General features: G+C 55.4%; 1 protein-coding gene across 1 annotated transcript; it reads left to right on the forward strand.

The window, feature by feature from the left end:
• Positions 1-1054: 1054 nt before the first annotated feature.
• On the forward strand, positions 1055-17376 carry Mnt (MAX network transcriptional repressor). Its single transcript, XM_026388924.2, has 6 exons — positions 1055-1465; positions 6749-7328; positions 7978-8019; positions 8179-8290; positions 13362-13554; positions 13749-17376. The coding sequence occupies exons 1-6, from the start codon at positions 1393-1395 to the stop codon at positions 14519-14521; spliced, it is 1773 nt and encodes a 590-aa protein (XP_026244709.1). The 5' UTR covers positions 1055-1392; the 3' UTR covers positions 14522-17376.
• The last annotated feature ends 1242 nt before the right edge of the window (positions 17377-18618 follow it).

The raw sequence follows: 18618 nt of genomic DNA on the forward strand, positions 1-18618 counted from the left end.
CGGGCTTCCGCCCTCCACGTTGTTGTTCGCGATTTGAGCCACGCCCCCTTGGCCTGGACTCTGGACGCTTCGCCTTGACTCCGCTGACCAGGCCACTGAGCAAAGGGTGGTCTCTGGGTGGTACACGGAGTCTCCACCCATATCAGACACTCCTGGACAAAGACAAGAATTTGGGGGAAGGAAAGGAAAGACTTGGCTTTAAATGGGAGGATAGTGAAAGTAGAAAGTAAGCCAGGGCATGACTGCGGGATTCCCCTTTAGGTGTCTCACCCTGTGTTTACCCAGTGGCCCCATCCGCACCCGCTGATGTGACCCTGCAGACACTGGCCCTTTAAACAGAAGGCTGGCGGTGCGGGGTGTCCATGTGGAGCTGCTCCATGCCGTGTTGTCCTGCCCGCCTATTGGCCCGCGGCCCGGTGACGTAGCCTAATAGGATGCGAACGCACTGCGGGGGGAGGAACGAAGACAAAAAGTGGAACCGGATCACGACTCCGCTTCCTCTGCTTTTTCTCTTGAAGTCTGCACCCGTCAGCTCCGCCCAGAGGCGGATCCCCGGGGAATTGCAACAGTCCGGTGGTAGCGGGATTTAGGTCGCGTGTGGGTGGGGAATGGAGACCTAGGGGTCAGGCCAGTCTGCCATCCTTAGGTTTCTCTGACCTGGAATATCCTTATTTGAGTTAACTTAAGTCTTGAATTTTCCATTCTTCCCTCCAGCAGAACATATTTCGTTGTGAATGACCCAAGCACGCAACCCTTGCTCAATTTGTGGCTTGCGATCGGGGCGGGGCGGGGCGAGGCGGGAAAGCGGAAATACAGCGCGCAAACCTGGCTCCTTCTCCCCCCACCCCCACTAGAGCCACGTGTGCGCACGCCGTTGAGTGGGCGGGGCCAGCACCGCGCGACCCCGCCCCTCTCTTCGTGAGACGCCGCGGCCCTGCGGGCGGGGGCTCCGGTCCGGGCTTTGGCTGCGACCCCGGTGTAGTAGCGGGGGCGGCGGCCGGGGGCAGCGCGGCTCCTTCCCTTGTTGTGTGTGTCGGTGCCTCCTCGCCATCTTGTTGCAAAGCCCTTTCTTGTCGGCGGGACTCCCGGGAACCGCGGGGCGGGAGGCATCAGAAGGGAGGAAGAGAGGGAGGGGAAGGAGAGAGGCAGTGCCGCCTTTTTTTTTAATCAGATTTTTTTTAATTTGCAAATTTATATTTTGCAAATATTTTGGGAGACATAGATTTTTCTCCCTGTGCTCCCCCCGTTCTATTCTGAGGAGTGCGCTGCGCCGCCCAACCCTGTCGCCCCCCGGAGGTGATCCCTCCCTCCAGCCCGCCCGCCAGCCTGACCTGTGCCTGGCTCGCGGGCCGCAGCCTCGGCCCCGGCGCGCCCCCGGCCGCTCTCGGCGCGATGAGCATAGAGACGCTACTGGAGGCGGCCCGCTTCCTGGAATGGCAAGCGCAGCAACAACAGAGAGCACGTGGTGAGCGGCCGGGCTGGGCCCCTGGGGCACCCGGGAAGGGGAGGCGAGTGACCCCGGATCCCGAACACACACGAAACCTCAGGCAGCACTCCCCCTTCTCGGGCGGCCTGAGAAGTCTAGCAGCACACGGCTCCCCGCAAGAGCCGCCGCCTGGGAAGAGTGATGTGGGCAGTGAAAATAATTAATGAATTCATTAACATGCAGCGAGGGACCCGGCTTCTGCGGCCGCCACCTCAACTGCTTGGCACCCCAGTGCATCTTCAATGTGTGGGGGGATCCTTTCGCGGTGGCCGGCTGTGCCCTTCGTAGCGCTGAGGATGTGTGAGCCGGGTGGGGGGGTAGGGTGAGAAATGGTGTTGCGTGGGGGTGGCAGACCCGCGTGTGCGTGCGTGTGTGCACGGGGGATGTGTGATCGGAGCTTCGGGAGAGGATGAACGGACGTGTACACGGGAGTGTGTACAGCACACAAGTGGGCGTGTGTGTAACGGGCTGGGGGAGGGGATTACTCTACGCCGTGCAGCTCTCCGCTTCCCTGGCCCCGGCGGGAGGGTGCGGGGGGGCGCTCCCGGCAGATCTACGCGCTGCTTGGGGCGGAGGCGGCCTTTGCAGAATGAAATGACATCGCGTGTCTTATGATCCTGGCCAGCCCCGCTGACCCCGCCTCCGAGAGCTGGGCTGGGTTGCGCGTCAGGGGTTTGGGTGAGAGCCGGGCTGATTGGGTGTCTGCGAAGTGGCCCGCGGGTCGCTGGGGGCTGTCCCCGGGCCCCCCTAGCCCCACCGGACTTTAGCAGGTGTGGAATGTGGCGTGTCTGCGCGTTCCAAACCCGCTCTAGACTGGAATGTTGCGTGTGCCTGCGTTCCAAGCCCGTTGGTTACACCGGGTGGTGACGTGGATGGGCCCCGCCCCCGACCACGTGCACGGGGGACACTCCCGCTGGGGATGGCGCGGCCCGGCCCCTCCTAGCAGCCTCGCGCTCGGCCGGGGGCGGGGCCGGGGCGGGGCCCGCTAGGGGCCCTGTGTCGGTCGGGCCCGGGTCCTGACCGCTGGGCATCTCCCTGGGAGAGCGTTTGCCCTTGGAAGGAGGAGCTGCGTTGCTCTTTCCTTTTTCTCCCCAGCCTTCTTTTTTGATCCCAAGGCGAAAGAAACCCTCAGACTGCAGGACAACAAGACACTTAGAGCTCAGGGCGCACATCTTCCCACTAAGCCCCAAAACGTTCTCATTAGGTCCTCCTCGCAACACCCCCTCGCCATACTCTGGAGTAAGCCAAACTGAGAAGGGGCAAACTTTGTCGTTCCCTCGATAGAAAAGATGAGGATTTTATGGTCCTATCCTCACGCGCCCTTTAGTGGTGGTCTGTAGCTTCAGGGTGCTGCAGAAATAAAGGCGAGGAGAAAGACCACTGCTTTCAGGAATTCTGCGAGGGGCTCAGTCTGAGAATTGTGTGTGTGCAGTTCCCTGGGACTTCTGTACCCTCTCAGAACCATTCGGCCCGGTTGATTGTGGCGGAGAGAGTGCTTTGCCCTCCTTTCCTTTTTCTCTGCCTATTGTTGCTTCAATGATGAGTCATGCAGGAGGTAGTAGTGTGGTGTGTGTGTGTATGTGTGTGTGCGCGCTTGTGTGCAAATGCGCGCGCGCACTTGCCTCCCTGCAGCTTGTGCTGCCGCTGCCGCTGTTTCAGTGGTGGGCAGGGGGAATGGCAGCGGCCATGGGGTGGAGGAGCTGCAGGTCCGTAGGCTCTGAGGGACCGACTAGCCTCTCAAGGTCAGGAGTCACTGGAAATATTCAGCACCCAGATACTTGGACCTTGCAGAACTGATGGGCTGGGACATCTGCTCACATGCCCCTCCCCCTTGTCTTTGGGGTCCAGAGCAGGGTCAGGTAATGGACAGTGCTAGTAGTGACCCAGAATGTCCTAAGTGTGGTCCCAGGAGTGGGGGGAATGACTGTGCCACCATTAATACATGCAATTCAAGAGTGCCAACATGTCCCCACTGTGTATCAGGTACTGCTAGAGGTGAACCACATTGATCCTACTATCTCCCCAGGGAAGCTTCATTTCACCCTTGCCTTACCTGCAGGATGCCCAGCCATTTGGGGAAAGGGAAAAGACCCCACTGTCAGCCCTCCCATACTTGCCCAGTTAAATCACTCCAGAGCTGACCATTAAAATGGAAGAGGATGATGTATGCAGCTCTTACAAAAGAATGCTAAAAAGCAGATTTTTCTAAGATGTTGCAAAGGCCTGCTCCTCCCCCCAGGTAGTGAGAAATAGGGGCAAGTTCAGCTGCTGGGTCACAGCTTCTTGGTACTGGATCAGGAGGACTTTGGGGATGGGTGAGTGCTGGAAAGCTAAATCTACTCAAAGAACTCATGTGTTTATGATCAAACATTCATTTTCTTCTTGAGGTTCTGTCCTCTGACCTGGAGTAGGAAGAGAGCAAGAAGAGGGTGAGATGTGAACCTGATGACCAGCTTTGAACAGGGATCCTCTTGTCCACTCCCCACTTTCAACCTCCAGGGCAGGTTTCCTGGCCTAGACCAGACAGTTTGTTCCCATGATGAACCTGAGGATGTATATGCACATGAGTCAAGTGTGAGAAATGAGTGAGGAAAGGGCAAGGCCATCCTGGTGCTCTTTAGTAGGGCCTGGCCTTGTCTTTCCCAGCATTCATGGAGGTGACTTGGACTGGATTCTTCCCAGGAAGCTGACTGGAGTGTCTAGAAGTTGCTGACCATATCCTGTCTTGGGCCTGCCATATGTGCAAAGCTCTCTGGTAGCATGTATATAAGGACAATGCCTGAGCACATTTGAGCCCACCCAGTTTGGATCCACTTAGCACTATGCCTACTGAGTCTCTGGGCCACAGTAGGTTGGGAAGGTGGCAGGCAGCACCATGTGGGCTAGAACTGTCTCCTCTGTATTACATCAGAGGATCACACTAAATTCTTTGGGGGCAGTATCTAGGTAGAGCCAAGGGAATGTGCTTGAGTATGCATGTGCATGAATAAGGGGAGGGAGTTGTACTTGTGGGTATAGCAGAACAGTCTTCTAAAGAGCCTTAACACAGATTACTCCTGAAGGAGGTCCCAGAAACCAGTAGTGTACTGCTGGGTGGGAAATGAATTAGAACTGAGGAAAAAGGGTAGGAAGCTCTAATGGGCTGCTCTGGCCTGGGGCACAGCCCTATTCTTCACTCTAGTCAAGAAATATGCTGGTCCAGGTGTGATAGAGCTTTGCCATTCTCCTGGGTCTTTCCTGGCACCTGTGAGGCACACCTGCTTGGCTCTGGGGGATGCAGAGAGAAGGAAGTTGCCATCTCCTAGGTAAGCTTTGGACTTGCTTTAAAATATGAAGTTTCAAGGGTAGCTCAGAGATACAGCACTTGCCTTACATGAGGAATGCCCTGGGTTCTGTCATCAACACCTCAAAAAAATAATATGCATTTTCCATTCAATCTGGGTTCCTAGGGCACCTGTTCTTGGACCTTGGGGTGCTGTCCCTCCCAGTAGTATCAGCTTGTCTCAAAGCCTAAGAAAGTTCTATCAGTCAAAGGAGTGGAGGTGGTGTTATGCCCAGAGCTTGAGGGCTTGTTTTGCAGGGAGCATACTGGGGTTTCCCAGGCTGGGCCTAAGAGCAGTTCTGTGTCTGGAACTCTGTGGGTTTCCTTGCCAGTGTGGTTTGTAAGAAGCTGGACCACAGCAAGCTGGTTTTCTCTGGGGCAGTAACATAAGCCAGTGCTGGCTGGGAGAGGCCAGGGAGAGCAAGGCCTTTCCTTATTGGAGCAGGCCTGCCCCAGCCTGGCAGCTCTCCTTTCTGAAGGGCAGGAGAGATAGGAAGAGGGCCATGAACTGGCAGCCCTGAACTCTGACTGCTGGGAAACCATGAGCACTTCCCTCTGAGCACTTCCTCTATACTTCCTCCTTTGCTTCTTCCCCACCCTGGGAGGGGCTAGGACAGGCGTGGCTCACCCTGGAGTTGATTGGCCAAATGGCCTGGGATCCTCAGGTTTTCTGGGACTCCTGAGCAAGCTGGACTTGGGGGGGGGGTGCTTCCCTCCTCCCTAGGGAGGACTTAGCCCCCACCCTATATCACATGGGGTGGCTTGTGTGTTTGGGGCGTATCCAGTGCTGTCAGCTGCGTTAGTCAGCACTGGGGGAAGGAAAGGGCTGATTGTCCAGCCTCTCCCTGGTTTGGAGGTGGCCCAGCTCTGTATCCAGGGGACAGATAAGAGAGGGCTGTGGATCAGGAGAGGACCTCTCCCCTTACCTTGTTCAGCCAGCTCTCTAGAATCCTCACCTTCCTGCTGGGCTTCCAGCACAAAGGTCTGGGGACCTGCTAGACCATCCTGCCTACCTCTTTCTAGCTTGTGCTTCTGCTGCTAGGGACAGGAGGGATTTGAGAGAAATGAGTCCTAGCACAAGAAGGTGCAAGTGTTTTTGCTGAATGGTCCCTGAGGAAAACAGAGGCCTTGACCTAGTCTGGGAGTTCTGGGCCATTTCCTTGTGAGGTGAAGGTGATATCCCTGCTCTGTGACTTGGGGCTCTTGTGAGAATGGGAGGAGGTGAGTGTATGTGAGAAGACACCTGCTGAGCTTGTGTTGATACAGCAAGTACTGGAAGTACAGGACATCCAGCCAAGTGTCAGGAGACTTGCTGGGTGACCCTCAACAAACACTTTGCTGCTCTGAGGTAATTTATCACATCTGTGATATAAGGGTCCTGTCTGCATTCTAGAAGATGCTGGAGAACTATTGTGGAAAGCCTTCCACAGATGCTGTGATCTATCAGTGCCCTCCTCCATTCTTCTGTAATACCCTGAGCAGTCTTTTGTGGCCTGGTCTCTGCCCAGCTCTGTGACCTCCTCATCTATTTCTCTGGGCTCCTCAGCCCTGTTGCTCTTGACCCTTCCTGCTCATCACCTGTAAACCCAGCTTGCCAGGTCCGCAGCATCCTTTCTCTCCACTCCAGCTCTGCCTCTCCTCATCCCCTATCCTTCCCCCATTCTGACCTGACATCCTGTCACTTGTTATTCCACCCCCTGCCCCAGGCTGTGAGCTCCAGTGGCACGGACTAGGCCTGCTTTCTTTTGTGCACTGATGTGTCCCCAGCACTTAGCTAAATCCCTGTCTGGAATGGTTGGGTATGTGTGGTGGGCAGGGCTCACTGACCAGAGTGGGATAGAGTCAGAGGATGGCTTAGGGTTGGCAGACAGAAGTGGGGACCCAGGACCTTTGGCTCTGCTGAAGAAACTCTACCACCACCCATTGTTTTCTCTGTGTAGAGGAGCAGGAGCGCCTTCGCTTGGAGCGGGAGCGGGAACAGGAGCAGAAGAAGGCCAGTAGCCTGGCCAGGCTGGCACATGCCCTGCCTGTGGAGGAACCCCGCATCGAGGCACCACCCCTCCCCCTATCCCCACCAGCACCCCCACCAGCACCCCCACCACCACTTGCTACCCCCACCCCACTGACTGTCATTCCTATTCCTGTAGTGACCAACTCCCCCCAGCCACTGCCCCCACCCCCACCGCTGCCTCCTGCAGCCCAGCCTCTGCCCCTGGTACCTCGTCAGCCAGCCCTGGTCAGCACCCCTGGACTCAGCATTAAGGAGCCTGCCCCCCTTCCTACCAGGCCACAGGTGCCCACCCCTGCTCCCCTCCTGCCAGACCCGAAGACCACTATTGCACCCACTGGCAGCCCCAAGCCTTTGCAACCCCTCCCTACGCCCATTCTGACCATAGCACCACACCCTGGAGTCCAGCCTCAGCTGGCCCCCCAACAGCCACCCCCACCTGCACTTGGGACCCTGAAGTTGGCACCAGCTGAAGAAGTCAAATCCAGTGAACAGAAGAAGAGGCCTGGGGGGTGAGTGAACTGTGGCAGACTTGGGGCTGGTGGGTTGGACAGGAGAACTGTCCACCCTATGGGCTGTGTAAGGTACCTTAACTGAAGGAGCCTTTCCAGGCATATCCTGTCTAACTTAGAAGCACCTCCTGTATTTGAACACATTATTGTACCTATCTGTATCCTGGAATGGATATATGGCCATTGCCATCTTTTGTCCTCAGACTTCTGTGTCCTCTGACTCCCTCCAAGGTTAGGAAGCATTTCTAGGCCTTTTCACAGAATACTGAATTATGGGCTTCTTGGGTAGGGTCTGGCTCAACTGGCTGCTTCTCTTGAGTCCTAGGAGCCCTTATGTCCCCTCAGTTGGACAGGTGGGATGAAGGGGTTACAAAGTTTGTGGGTTTGAAGCAGGCCAGAGATCTCCACCCAAAAGACCCTTGCCATAATTAAGCTGTTTCTCTTGTCAGATCAGCAGGATGAGCGTAGATGTGCCTTTCAGGAGGTGGACACAGCTCAGCACAGGGTGAACACCTTCCACTGCTGTTTTATACTTCCAGAGAGAATGTTGGGGACAAAAAAACCTGTCATTTGGGGTTTGGCTGCGGGGGTCAGGAAGGCAGCCTAATCAGGGCCTCCTCCCTGAGCCTCCTGTCTATCTGGGTTTCAGGATCGGAACCAGAGAAGTCCACAACAAATTGGAGAAAAACAGGTGTGTATGCGTGCGTGTGTGATTTTGGACCCACCCTGCCTGCCCCTGGACTCACCCATTTTCGGTGACTCAAAGCTCCCCTTGGGCCCTCTTTCTCTGCCCCCAGCCCGTTCCTCCCCCTCTGGGGCTGGCTGACCAGAGCTTGCTCCCTCTCCCCAGGAGGGCCCATCTGAAGGAATGCTTTGAGACCCTGAAGCGCAACATCCCTAACGTGGACGACAAGAAGACCTCGAATCTGAGCGTGCTGCGAACCGCGCTGCGGTACATCCAGGTATGGGGGAGGGAAGCAGGGCCGGGCGGTGCCGCGACGGCCGCAGCGCTAGCTTCCTCCCGGCTCCGCAGCCCTCCCTTCCTCCTTCGGCCCCGCCCCGCTCTCCCGCGCTTGCGGGCTCCCCCGCCCGCCTCCACGCGGGCGCCGAGCACATGGCCCGGCTGACGTCAGCGGGGCTCCCAGCCCGGGAGGGGGCGGGCAGAAGGGCGCGCCTGCGCGGGAGGGCCAAAACGCTCCACTCCCCGGCCCGCCCCTCCCCCCTGCGGCGCGTCCGTGCAACCCCAGCGGCCCAGAGTTGATGAGATGCGTTCCGCAGACTCGCTTAGTGTCCCTGTGCCCACCCCTCGCTTTGTGCTAGTTAGCGCACCGTGGGTGAGGAGGACGCGGATCAGGCACGGCGTCTCCCCGCTCGGAGCCCCTGGGCGGAAATCCGACTATCTTTAGTGGCGGGGGAAGGGAAGAGGGGGACACCTGGGCGTGGTCTCCGCCAACACTGCGTCGCTCCAGTGAAGCCCCCGCATTTATCCACAAGATGAAGACCCTTTTGGTGTGCTCAGTGATATCCCATGACCCGCATTTGGGAGTTAGAGAATGCGGCGGTTTTACTGGGTAGCCAACAGCCCCCGGGGTTTCAGAATCTTAAAAAATTAAGTCACGTTTTTATCCGTCTCCGTTGAGAAAAGGGTTGTTTTTTTTTTTCTCAGGGTGCCTTCCTGGCTATGTGTCCTCTCCCTTTGGGCCAGGACTCCGTTCTGCGGTAGTGGGGGGTGCTGCCAGATAAGACAGTTGCCATGACGGCCTGGAGTTTCGGTTTCCCTGGAAACCGGCGAGGGTTTCCGCGTGCTGAGGAAATCATGGGGGATGGGCCTGGCGGCCACGGTCGGCTGCCGCGGAGTCCAGGAGCCGTTGGGGGAATGGGAGGGACTTAAGACTCCCTGCTGCGCGGGATCTGGGGGTGAGGATGAGCCCCGGGGTCTCCCTGTCGGCCTATTTGGGAAGGTTTTGGAGGCTAGACGGCGTCAGAGCCCCAGTGGGAAGGGTGGCCAAGAGGGGTTGGCGGGATGCCACAGCCCAACCTTGGTTTGGAGAGCCGGGTCACAGCCCTGAAGTAACTGGAGCTTGACTTGCTGGAGGTGGGGGCGGAGGCGCGGTTCGCCGCTGCGTCTGTTGGTCCCTCCCTCCAAGTCTCGGGCAAACGCGCGCCTTTCCGCCCGCCCTACCGGCAAGGGGAGGGACTGGCGCGCATCCAAGCCGCTTCCCGGCAGCCGGGAGCGAGCTTACGGATTGGCTGGGTCGGCTTCGGGGCGGGACTCCTGGGCGCGCCGTGGGAGGGTGCGGCAGGCTGGGAGTGACGCAGCAAAGCCAGTCCGCGTGGGTGCGCGCGTGCTCCAGGAGGGGCGGGGCCTTGCTTGTGGCCCGAGTGGCCTGGGAGGCCCCCCCCCCCCCGCCGAGCGCGCAGAGGCTATTAGAGGCAGAATAGCTTATTTCTGGGATATTTTTGCAGATTTCTGGCTTAGATATAATTTATTCGTTCTTAGCCATGTGATCTCAGCAAATCCTTGTCGACACGCAGTGACATTTCCTATGAATATCACTTTTTTTTTCTGTATGGCAGTTCTAAGTAGGTAAAAGTAATAGTGCCCCAGAGATATTAAGAGGATTGAGATTGTTCAGGCAAATAATTCGTGGTACTGTAAATTCAGTAGTTATTGAGAAATAACAAGGATAAAATGGCGAATTTCTCTATAGGTACATACTTGGGGGGGGGACCCAAATATGGATTTGAAAAAAATTCAGAAAGACTCAGTGGAGGCTGTAAAATAAAGCTAGTTAGTATCAGACTTGGGCTGAGTAGGAAGTGGGTGGTACCTCAGCCTTACCATAAATGCTTGTCTGGGTGTTGTAATGGAGGCAGAAACAGCAGAAAACTCACAAGTTTGTGGAAACCCTCAAGGACACTCATTTATTTTTTCCTTCAAGTACTTTTAGCTAGGCCCTGAGTCTGCCTCTAAGGATGCAGTGGAGAGCCAAGAAGAAAGGGTGGGTTTCTGTCCTGGAAGGTTTGATCTTGTGGCAGATTGTAAACACACAAACAGAACTGTGCCATGAGGATATAGTAGGGACAGGGTTGTCAGGATCTGGGAAGTTACAGAGGTCATCCCTGAAGAAAGGACCTGCAGGATAAGTTGGGGTGAATGTGGCAAAGTAGAGGACAAAGAACCCAGAACAGGCCACAGTTTCCCCAGCAGGAGGGAGGAGGATGAATTTTTGGAAGTGAAAGATGGTCAGGAGGGTTGTCCCGCAGAGACATGGACTGCAGGAAGTAGATGAGAGTGGAAAGTTGGTCCTGGAGGAATTAAAAGAGCCAAGTGGACGGAGTGCTCTGGTGACATGTGGAGAGCAGGAGGCTATAGGAAGGTGTAGTCCTTAACTGGTCCCCAGTGTTACTTGGAGGTGGTAAAGGATTTGGAGAAGACCATAGGCGTGGACACAGAAGGAAGAGGAGGAATGTGTGTCCAGGTAGTCACAGAAAGGAAGTGAGTTTACAACAAAGTGTTATGAGCTGGGGTGTAGTTCAGTGAGTAAAGCACTTGCCCAGCATGTGCGAGGCCCTGGATTCCATCCCAACACCACAGAAAACAAAAAATGAAGTAGTGTGGACTAACATTAGATCATGGGGAAACTTTGCAGGGACCTGTAGGCCTGTGGGGAACTGGACTAGATGAGAAGAGGTTTTGGCCCCTGACACTCTCTCTCCCTGACCCAGAAGTCTAGCCTCCCTGCAAGTGGGTAGAGTTCAGGATGACGCTTCCAGCCCCCAGCCACCAGGTTCAAGTGAGGGCTGAGTCACCAAGGGCCTGTCGATGTTGCCTCATCTGATGTCCTGTCCAGCCCTCAGGGGCAGAGCCAGGTGAGAAGCCACACATGGGTGTGTGTGTGTGTAGGGGGAGGGAAGGTGTTTTCCTGTTGTTTCTAGCAGATACATGGGGAGAGGAAGGTTTTACTCAGTGCCAGGGTGATGGAGGGGGGGGTCTTTGTGATCAGGGACTGGGTTGTTAAGACCAATATAGAGGATGGCTCTATCTGGGTATTTGTTGGAGGCACTAGTGGTTTGAGGCATTTCTCACTGTTGAGGTAGAAGTTTGGGGCTGCAGGAGGAGTGTGGGGAAGTTGGATCTAGCAGGTGGGTGGGATTGAAGGCATTGCTATGCCAAGTCAGGAAAAAGATTCTGAAAAACTGCAGAACTGCCTCAAGGGAATGCAAGCAAGGGAGACTTGAGACTGCTGTACTCCTGTGATTCTCCCTGCCATAAAGGGGAGAGAAAGAACTGAGGTGGGAACTGAAGTGCTCACTAGAAAGCAGGGCAGCAGGCTCACAGATCCTTCCCTGGGGCTGAGAAAACACCCTTCGTAACTTCCTGGTCACTGGTAGGGTCAGAACCGTTCTTACCTTTGCTTGAAGGTTGGACAGGGACAGTGTGTGTAGAGGTGGAAAGACAAAACATAAGCACATGAAATATTGGGTAGTGTTACAAGCCAGTGTCTGATTCAAAGTCCCATCTGACCAGTTTCCCAATTAACGTTCAGCTGTGTGTTATAGGTGCTGAGAAGGGCTCTGAGGCAGGGGATGTCAGGTGAGGCCTTGGGCTGGGGAAGAACAGTGGAGGAGGTGGGGACTCAGGTGTAGTCTTGGAGCAGAATAAGACTGGGGATTGGAAGGTTCAGACTAAGACAAGCTGTTCAGTTTGGTTTGTGCGCTCCGTACCTGGATGTGACTGGCAAACCTCGGAAGCTAGGTGCTCAGGAACAGATGGAGAAAGGGACTCAGGAGGCAGCAAGGAAAGGAGCATCTATCTGCCTTGTCTGGTGGACACAGTGGTCATGACATGCGTAAGTAAGCAGAGGCTGCTAATAAGGAAGCCTGTGAGACAGAAGAATTGAGTTAATGAAGTGTCAAGAATCATGGATGCTCAGGAAAGACTGGTGTAGACAGGAGCTGAGGAGGATATGAGCTGGCCTTTTGGAGATGCTAATAAGCCTGTGCACAGGGAAACTGGAGATGCTTATGATAGGGGAGTGATGCCTAGTGTGAAAGGTAAGCACCTGAGAGTTAGGAGGTCATCAGGGCCTGGAGGAGAGGGAGATGGTGCCATGGATAAGGGAACCCCTCAGGAAAGTGGGTAATGCATCAGCATGGTGGTGAAGGACTGACCTGGAACCTGTGAAGAAGAACAGAAGCTTCTGTAGGGGTGCTTAACAGAATCAGGGGCTGCTATCAAGTTCCCCGGGAACATTTCTTGTCAGCCATGGGGCACATTTCAGGACTTGGGGTTTCAGCAGCCTGTGGAGTCTGGAGAGCTATAGGCAGGGTACTGGGTGGGGACAGAGTAACAGCCTTGTCTTGAGGCAGCACAGGTGGGCACTGTGAGGAGTAGCTAGGAGGTCAGAAGGGAGATGTAGATCCCAAAACTGCTCAGGAGGAGATGGAGGCAGGTCATGGAGAGGAGATGGGGAGGGGATGGGATGCTGTCACAAAATAAGTGGGATTTGTTCCAAGGATATCAAATTTACCAAGGGGATGATTGAATGATGGGGTGGAGAGAATTTCAGGATTGTTTGGGGTCTTTGAAAATGGGTTGTAAGGAGGATAGCTTGTGGCATCAGTGACTGAGCAGAGTGGAACGAATGGTGATGGGGGCCTTGGGTGTGACCCTGGAAGTAGAAAGGCTGCAAGGAGGAGAAATGGGGCAAGAGGCAGTGAAGCTCCTCAGGGCCGAGTCAAGTGGAGGGTGAGGAAGGGCCCCCCCGCTGCTTGGGTAAGAGCTGTCGGACCTGTGCTCACTTCACTAGCACCTGCCCAAGAGCCCTCTGCCTGGGATGCTGGGCCTTGTCGGACAGAGCCGCGGAGTAGGAGTCAGGCATGGTCTCCAACAACTTCGATCTTCCTGGGCTCCCTGGTCATTGCAGACTTGTTCCTGTTGGCCAGCTGATGTGGAGAGAGGTTTTAAGATACCATAAGCCCCATGGCTACTGCTCAGGGTTCCCTGCTGTCCCTTGCCCTGTCCCTCAGTCCCTGAAGAGGAAGGAGAAGGAGTATGAACACGAGATGGAGCGACTGGCACGGGAAAAGATTGCCACGCAACAGCGACTGGCAGAACTCAAGCATGAGCTGAGCCAGTGGATGGATGTGCTGGAGATCGACCGTGTGCTCCGGCAGACAGGCCAGCCTGAGGACGACCAGGCCTCCACTTCAACAGCCTCTGGTGAGCCCTGGCCCCTGCACTGTTCCCACCATGCTCAAATGTTGTTCCCAGCTCCCCTGGCCAAATTTTGGCCTGGTAGAAAAGATGCCCCCTGCCCTAGCCTTGTTATTTTCCCAAACTCCCTTGGGTGTTAATACCTCCTACCACTTGTTTCCCACACCGTTCTGACATGCTCCCTGCCCTCTTCCCCACAGAGGGTGAGGACAACATAGACGAGGATATGGAGGAGGACCGGGCAGGCCTGGGCCCACCTAAAATGAGCCATCGTCCCCAGCCGGAGCTGCTGAAGTCCACCCTCCCACCCCCCAGCACTGCCCCCGCGCCTCTGCCTCCCCACCCTCACCCTCACCCCCACCCCCATCCAGTGGCCCTATCTCCTGCCCACCTCCCTGTGCAGCAGCAGCCGCCACAACAGAAGACCCCTCTGCCTGCCCCTCCTCCCCCACCGGCCACCCCTGCCCAGACACTGGTACCAGCCCCAGCCCATCTGGTGGCCACTGCTGGGGGCGGCTCCACGGTCATTGCCCACACGGCTACCACCCATGCCTCAGTCATCCAGACTGTGAACCATGTTCTACAGGGGCCGGGCGGCAAGCACATTGCCCACATTGCCCCCTCTGCCCCCAGCCCTGCTGTGCAGCTGGCACCTGCCACACCTCCCATTGGCCACATCACAGTGCACCCTGCCACCCTGAACCATGTGGCCCACCTCGGCTCCCAGCTGCCCTTGTACCCACAGCCTGTGGCAGTGAGCCAGCCAGTGGCAGTGAGCCACATCGCCCACACCCTCTCGCACCAGCAAGTGAATGGCACAGCCGGACTGGGGCCCCCAGCTACAGTCATGGCAAAGCCAGCCGTGGGGGCCCAGGTGGTACACCACCCCCAGCTGGTGGGCCAGACAGTGCTCAACCCTGTGACCATGGTCACCATGCCCTCCTTCCCGGTCAGCACACTAAAGCTGGCTTAAGGATGAGGCCACTCAGGCCCCCCAGTGGGGGCAGGGAGGGGGACATGTCCCCCACTCTCCCACCCACCAGCTCCACACATTCCAGCCAGGCCCACCCACCCACACACCCCCAGGCCTCCTAGGGGAAGGGGGTGCAAAGACTCTGAGCCAAGGAAGGGAGGGCCCCCCATGGAGTTGGGTACAGGGCAGGGAGTTACCCCACTGCATTGGGACTTGATGACTGATGAGGACACACTAGTGGATGTGACGCCCATTGGGCCTGGTGCCAGTTCCATTGCCACTCCTGCTGTCCCCCAAGATGAGCACGATGTGACATCGTGTTTTCTGGCTTCTCCCTACCCTGCCCACTTTGTACTGCTGCTGCTATTGCTCTCTCTGGTGGGGTGGCTGAGCACCTGGGCCCTCACTCCCAGCCTCAGTGTTTTCCTCCCAGGCCTTTAGAGGGATATGGGGAAGCAGGACTGAAGCCACTTGGCCCAGAAAGCTGGGGACAGGTGGTGAGGGGTCCTATTCTGAGTACAGGTGTCAGATCCTAGGCAGTGGCTGGTATGGAGTTGTGCCTGAACATGTGGGTGCCCTGGCCTGGAGCTCTTTGATGTGGTTGGGGTCACTATGATTTGTTACAGTAGAAACTATTTAAAACGATTTTCTACCAACAATAAACAAAACCCAAGCTGTTGCCAAGCTTTTCAACCCCTGCCACTGGGCTCTTAGCTTCTGGAGGACAGGCTGAGGTTTGGCTGGGGAAGGTGGGGCTTCTCTTCCCTGCAGTCTTCCCTTATCCTTGCAGCCACCCAGGCCTGGCCTGAGAGGAGAGCTACTCCGGCCCTCTATCCCCATCCTTGGCTTGACCTTTGACTTCAGAAAGCAGCCCAAGGTGCTGTCTACCATTCACTCCTGGCTCTTTAATTTCTGTTCTGTGGGGCACTTTCCCAGGGGATGGGGGTGCCTGGGCACCTGTGGATTTGGGGCCTCCTCCTCCAGCTTGGGAGACATGGACCAGCAGCTGGTCTTGGTTCTAGGAGCTTAGAAGCCACAGTGTTGAGGCATTAGGAAGTTCAAATCCAGGGGCATGGCCAAAACCCTGAACCTTGCCCCAAACAGGCCCTGGGGACTTAAACAGAGAAGGTAACCAGGCCAGAGCCAAGGGTTATTGACTCCTCTCGGGAGCTGCTGCTTCTGCTCCATTGTACTTGTGTTCCCTCTTCCCCCTTTCTAATGGGTGGTTTAGAGGGTCCCCTGCAACGCACCACCACCTTCCTCTGAGGAAAGGGCCTTAATTGAGTCAAGAGGAGGTTTGAGCCTGGGGCAGGGTGAAGCAAAGGGTTCTGTGCTAGGGGATGCCAAGTTCCCTATCTCTACCAACTGCTTTGGCTTCTTTTTATGTGGATATTTATTATAAGTGGCCTTGTGTCAGACACACTCAGTTACATGCATGTGTGCACATTCAGCTCCCCACTGGACACACTCACTGATGGCCTTTTGGTTGATGGGGGAAGGAGGAGGAAGTGAGTGTCCCTAGGTGTGAAGTTTGCATTGATGGGGTGCTGGGCAGGCAGGAGAAGCAGGAAGGGACAGCTTAGGACCCTTGGAAGTGCCCTGCCTGCTGGCACTGAGGAGGCCAGCAAAGGTCTTGAATAGATTCTCCCTGGAAATAAAGACTTCTTAGATGCTCTAAGAATCCTTCCAGTTCCTTCCTGGTCTTAGAGCCCTCCCAGGGGACTTTCCTTATTTTCATTTGACTCCTGGGGTGGGGAAGGTGGATGGCCTAGGACCAGGTCCCCAGTGGGACCTGTGGGAGGACTGTGGTACTCACCCTACCCAAACTCAGCAATCCTGCCCCACAGGCTGGCTTCCCCCAGCCCCTGAAGCCACCTCCGGACTGACACCCTAGCTCCAGGGGGGCAGCTTTACTGTTATTGTGACAGTGGGAAGAACAGAGGTTGGTGCCTGCACATTCAGAGCACTTTGGTGACACCCCCACCCGCACCCATCCCCATGCTCACCTCTCCCAACGTCCTGAGGCCAGTTCCAGAGTTGAAACTTGTGTTGGCCAGTTGCCCTTGGGCCTGCACAGATACCTCATCATTTACCTGCCCTTCCCTAACCCCCCAGCAGTGGGGGCCTCCAAATCTAGTGCCGAATGACTATGTCCAGATTGGTGACAATGGGTGTTGTTGCTGTTGTTTTGTTGTTTGTGAACGCTGTGATGCCGTGTGCCCAAGTGGACAGCCACCTCCCAGCCCTTCCTTGGGCGTCTCCCTTCTGAACTGTTAGGACCACATCTGTCCTCACCCTGTGGGACCGCCTGGCCCTTCCCTCCCTAGCCCTTCCAGCCTGGGACACACACACATACACACACATCTTACCTCTCATGCGTGTTTTACCTTTTGATGATGTTCAGAGTGGCTCACTGGCTGGGAGTCTTTACCTCGGGGAGAGGGGGAGGATGGTTCCTTGGGGGGCCAAAGAAAGGCAGCAAATGCCTGGAGAGTAGTTGGGTCCCCATAATCCCTGCTCTCTGGGAACAACTGCTTCTCCCCCCCATCCCAGGGTCCCACCCTGAAACCCCAAAGAGGTGGCCCTTGTTTACAGTGAGGACTCGGTCACTGTGTCTCCGTTTCCTGAAATATAAACTGTAGCGACCCCAGACTGTAGAGATTTTTATGTGTTTGGATACATCTGCTGTGTGGGAAAAAACAAAAAACTACAAAAACCCTAATTTTGTACATATTGTATTTTTACTATTGAATTGTATTCTAGTGGCTGTTCATGCTCCAAGACTTTAGGTATTGAGACATGAATACTATCTATGTAATAAGCACTTGCCTGGAGTAAAACATAAAACTGAAATAAACCTGCACTGAAACCTGAGATTGGAGCTGCCAACTTGCAGCATCTGGGTCATTTTATTGCAAAAGGAAATGGGCCTGTGGGGAAAGAGATCCAGCAAGGACCTTACCCTGGGATATTTGGGGGACACAAATGGACAATATTAGAGAAAGAATTGGGATCTCTTCATTCTGATCCCTGTGCTCTGAGCTCCAAGGCTGTAGTTCTGGTCTTATATTTTTGCAAAGCTTTATACTTCCTTAAATCATTTTTGCAAACATTATCTTGTTTCATCTTCTAACAGCCAAGAGCTAGCCCATTTGGGCAGATAAGGAAACAGGTTTGAGGTGGCTGAGTGACTTTTTGAGGTCACACAGTTGTCTGGGACATTGTGGGAGCTTTTTATACAGGCAGGGCCTGCCAGGGGATTACTAGGAAGGCAGAGAGACTGCCCTGGGATCTGGGTACATAGGCTTTGGGGTTGTAGTCATGACAACTCCCCTGGGGAATCCATAAAGCTGTCCTTTCAGGGAAGGGAATAGGCAGGGGAAGAGGTTGGACATTGGGGCCAAGGGGTCCTGTACCCAGTTGTCCTAGAAAACCAAAGTCCCTATAGCTACATCTTTTCTCCCCAGCTCGCCATTTGGCAGGCTGACAGTAGCAAGTGGTGGTAGTGACTTGAGGTCAGGGAGCAGTCAGTTGGGCCTGGGTGTATATCAGGCCCCTTTTTCCAGTGCCAGCAGGGGGAACTGACTCTGCTGCTCTTCTGGGATGGGTGTGGTGGAGGGTTTACCCTTATGGGGGCCACAAATGTCTAGAAGTCCTGCTCTCTGAAGGAAAAGGGCCAATATCAAGAAAAGCCTCCATCATGGTAAGGTGGCACACGCCTGTAATTCCAGCAACTCAGGAATCTGAGGTAGGAGATGACAAGTTCAAGGCCAACCTCAGCAATTCAGAGATACCCGCAATAACTTAGTGAAACCCTGTCTGAAAATTAAAATTTAAAAAAACTAAGAATGTAGCTCAGTGGCAAAGTGCTCCTGAGGTTGGTCCCCAGTACCAAGACAAGAAACCCAGTCCCCACCACCACAAACATGTCAGCCTTTTTCACTTGTGAGATGCGGGCTCCCTCTGCTGGTAGCTTGAGGAAGAGTTGGGTCACAGTCATTGGCCAACCAAGTGCTACTTCTGGGAGGGACTTGGGTAAGGATTAACCTTCATGAATGCTCACTCAGTCCTGGCACTGACTGGGAACACAAAGACTC

The sequence above is a fragment of the Urocitellus parryii genome, chromosome 7 (assembly GCF_045843805.1).
Source record: "Urocitellus parryii isolate mUroPar1 chromosome 7, mUroPar1.hap1, whole genome shotgun sequence".
NCBI classification, from domain to species: domain Eukaryota; kingdom Metazoa; phylum Chordata; class Mammalia; order Rodentia; family Sciuridae; genus Urocitellus; species Urocitellus parryii.

What these genes read in the sequence shown, in the direction of transcription:
- Mnt (XM_026388924.2), top strand. Translation starts at nt 1,393, where the DNA reads ATGAGCATAGAGACGCTACTGGAGGCGGCCCGCTTCCTGGAATGGCAA. An exon ending in CAGAAGAAGAGGCCTGGGGG is followed by an intron (nt 7,329 to 7,977) that starts GTGAGTGAACTG and finishes TCTGGGTTTCAG; the next exon opens with GATCGGAACCAGAGAAGTCC. An exon ending in CCGCGCTGCGGTACATCCAG is followed by an intron (nt 8,291 to 13,361) that starts GTATGGGGGAGG and finishes CCTGTCCCTCAG; the next exon opens with TCCCTGAAGAGGAAGGAGAA.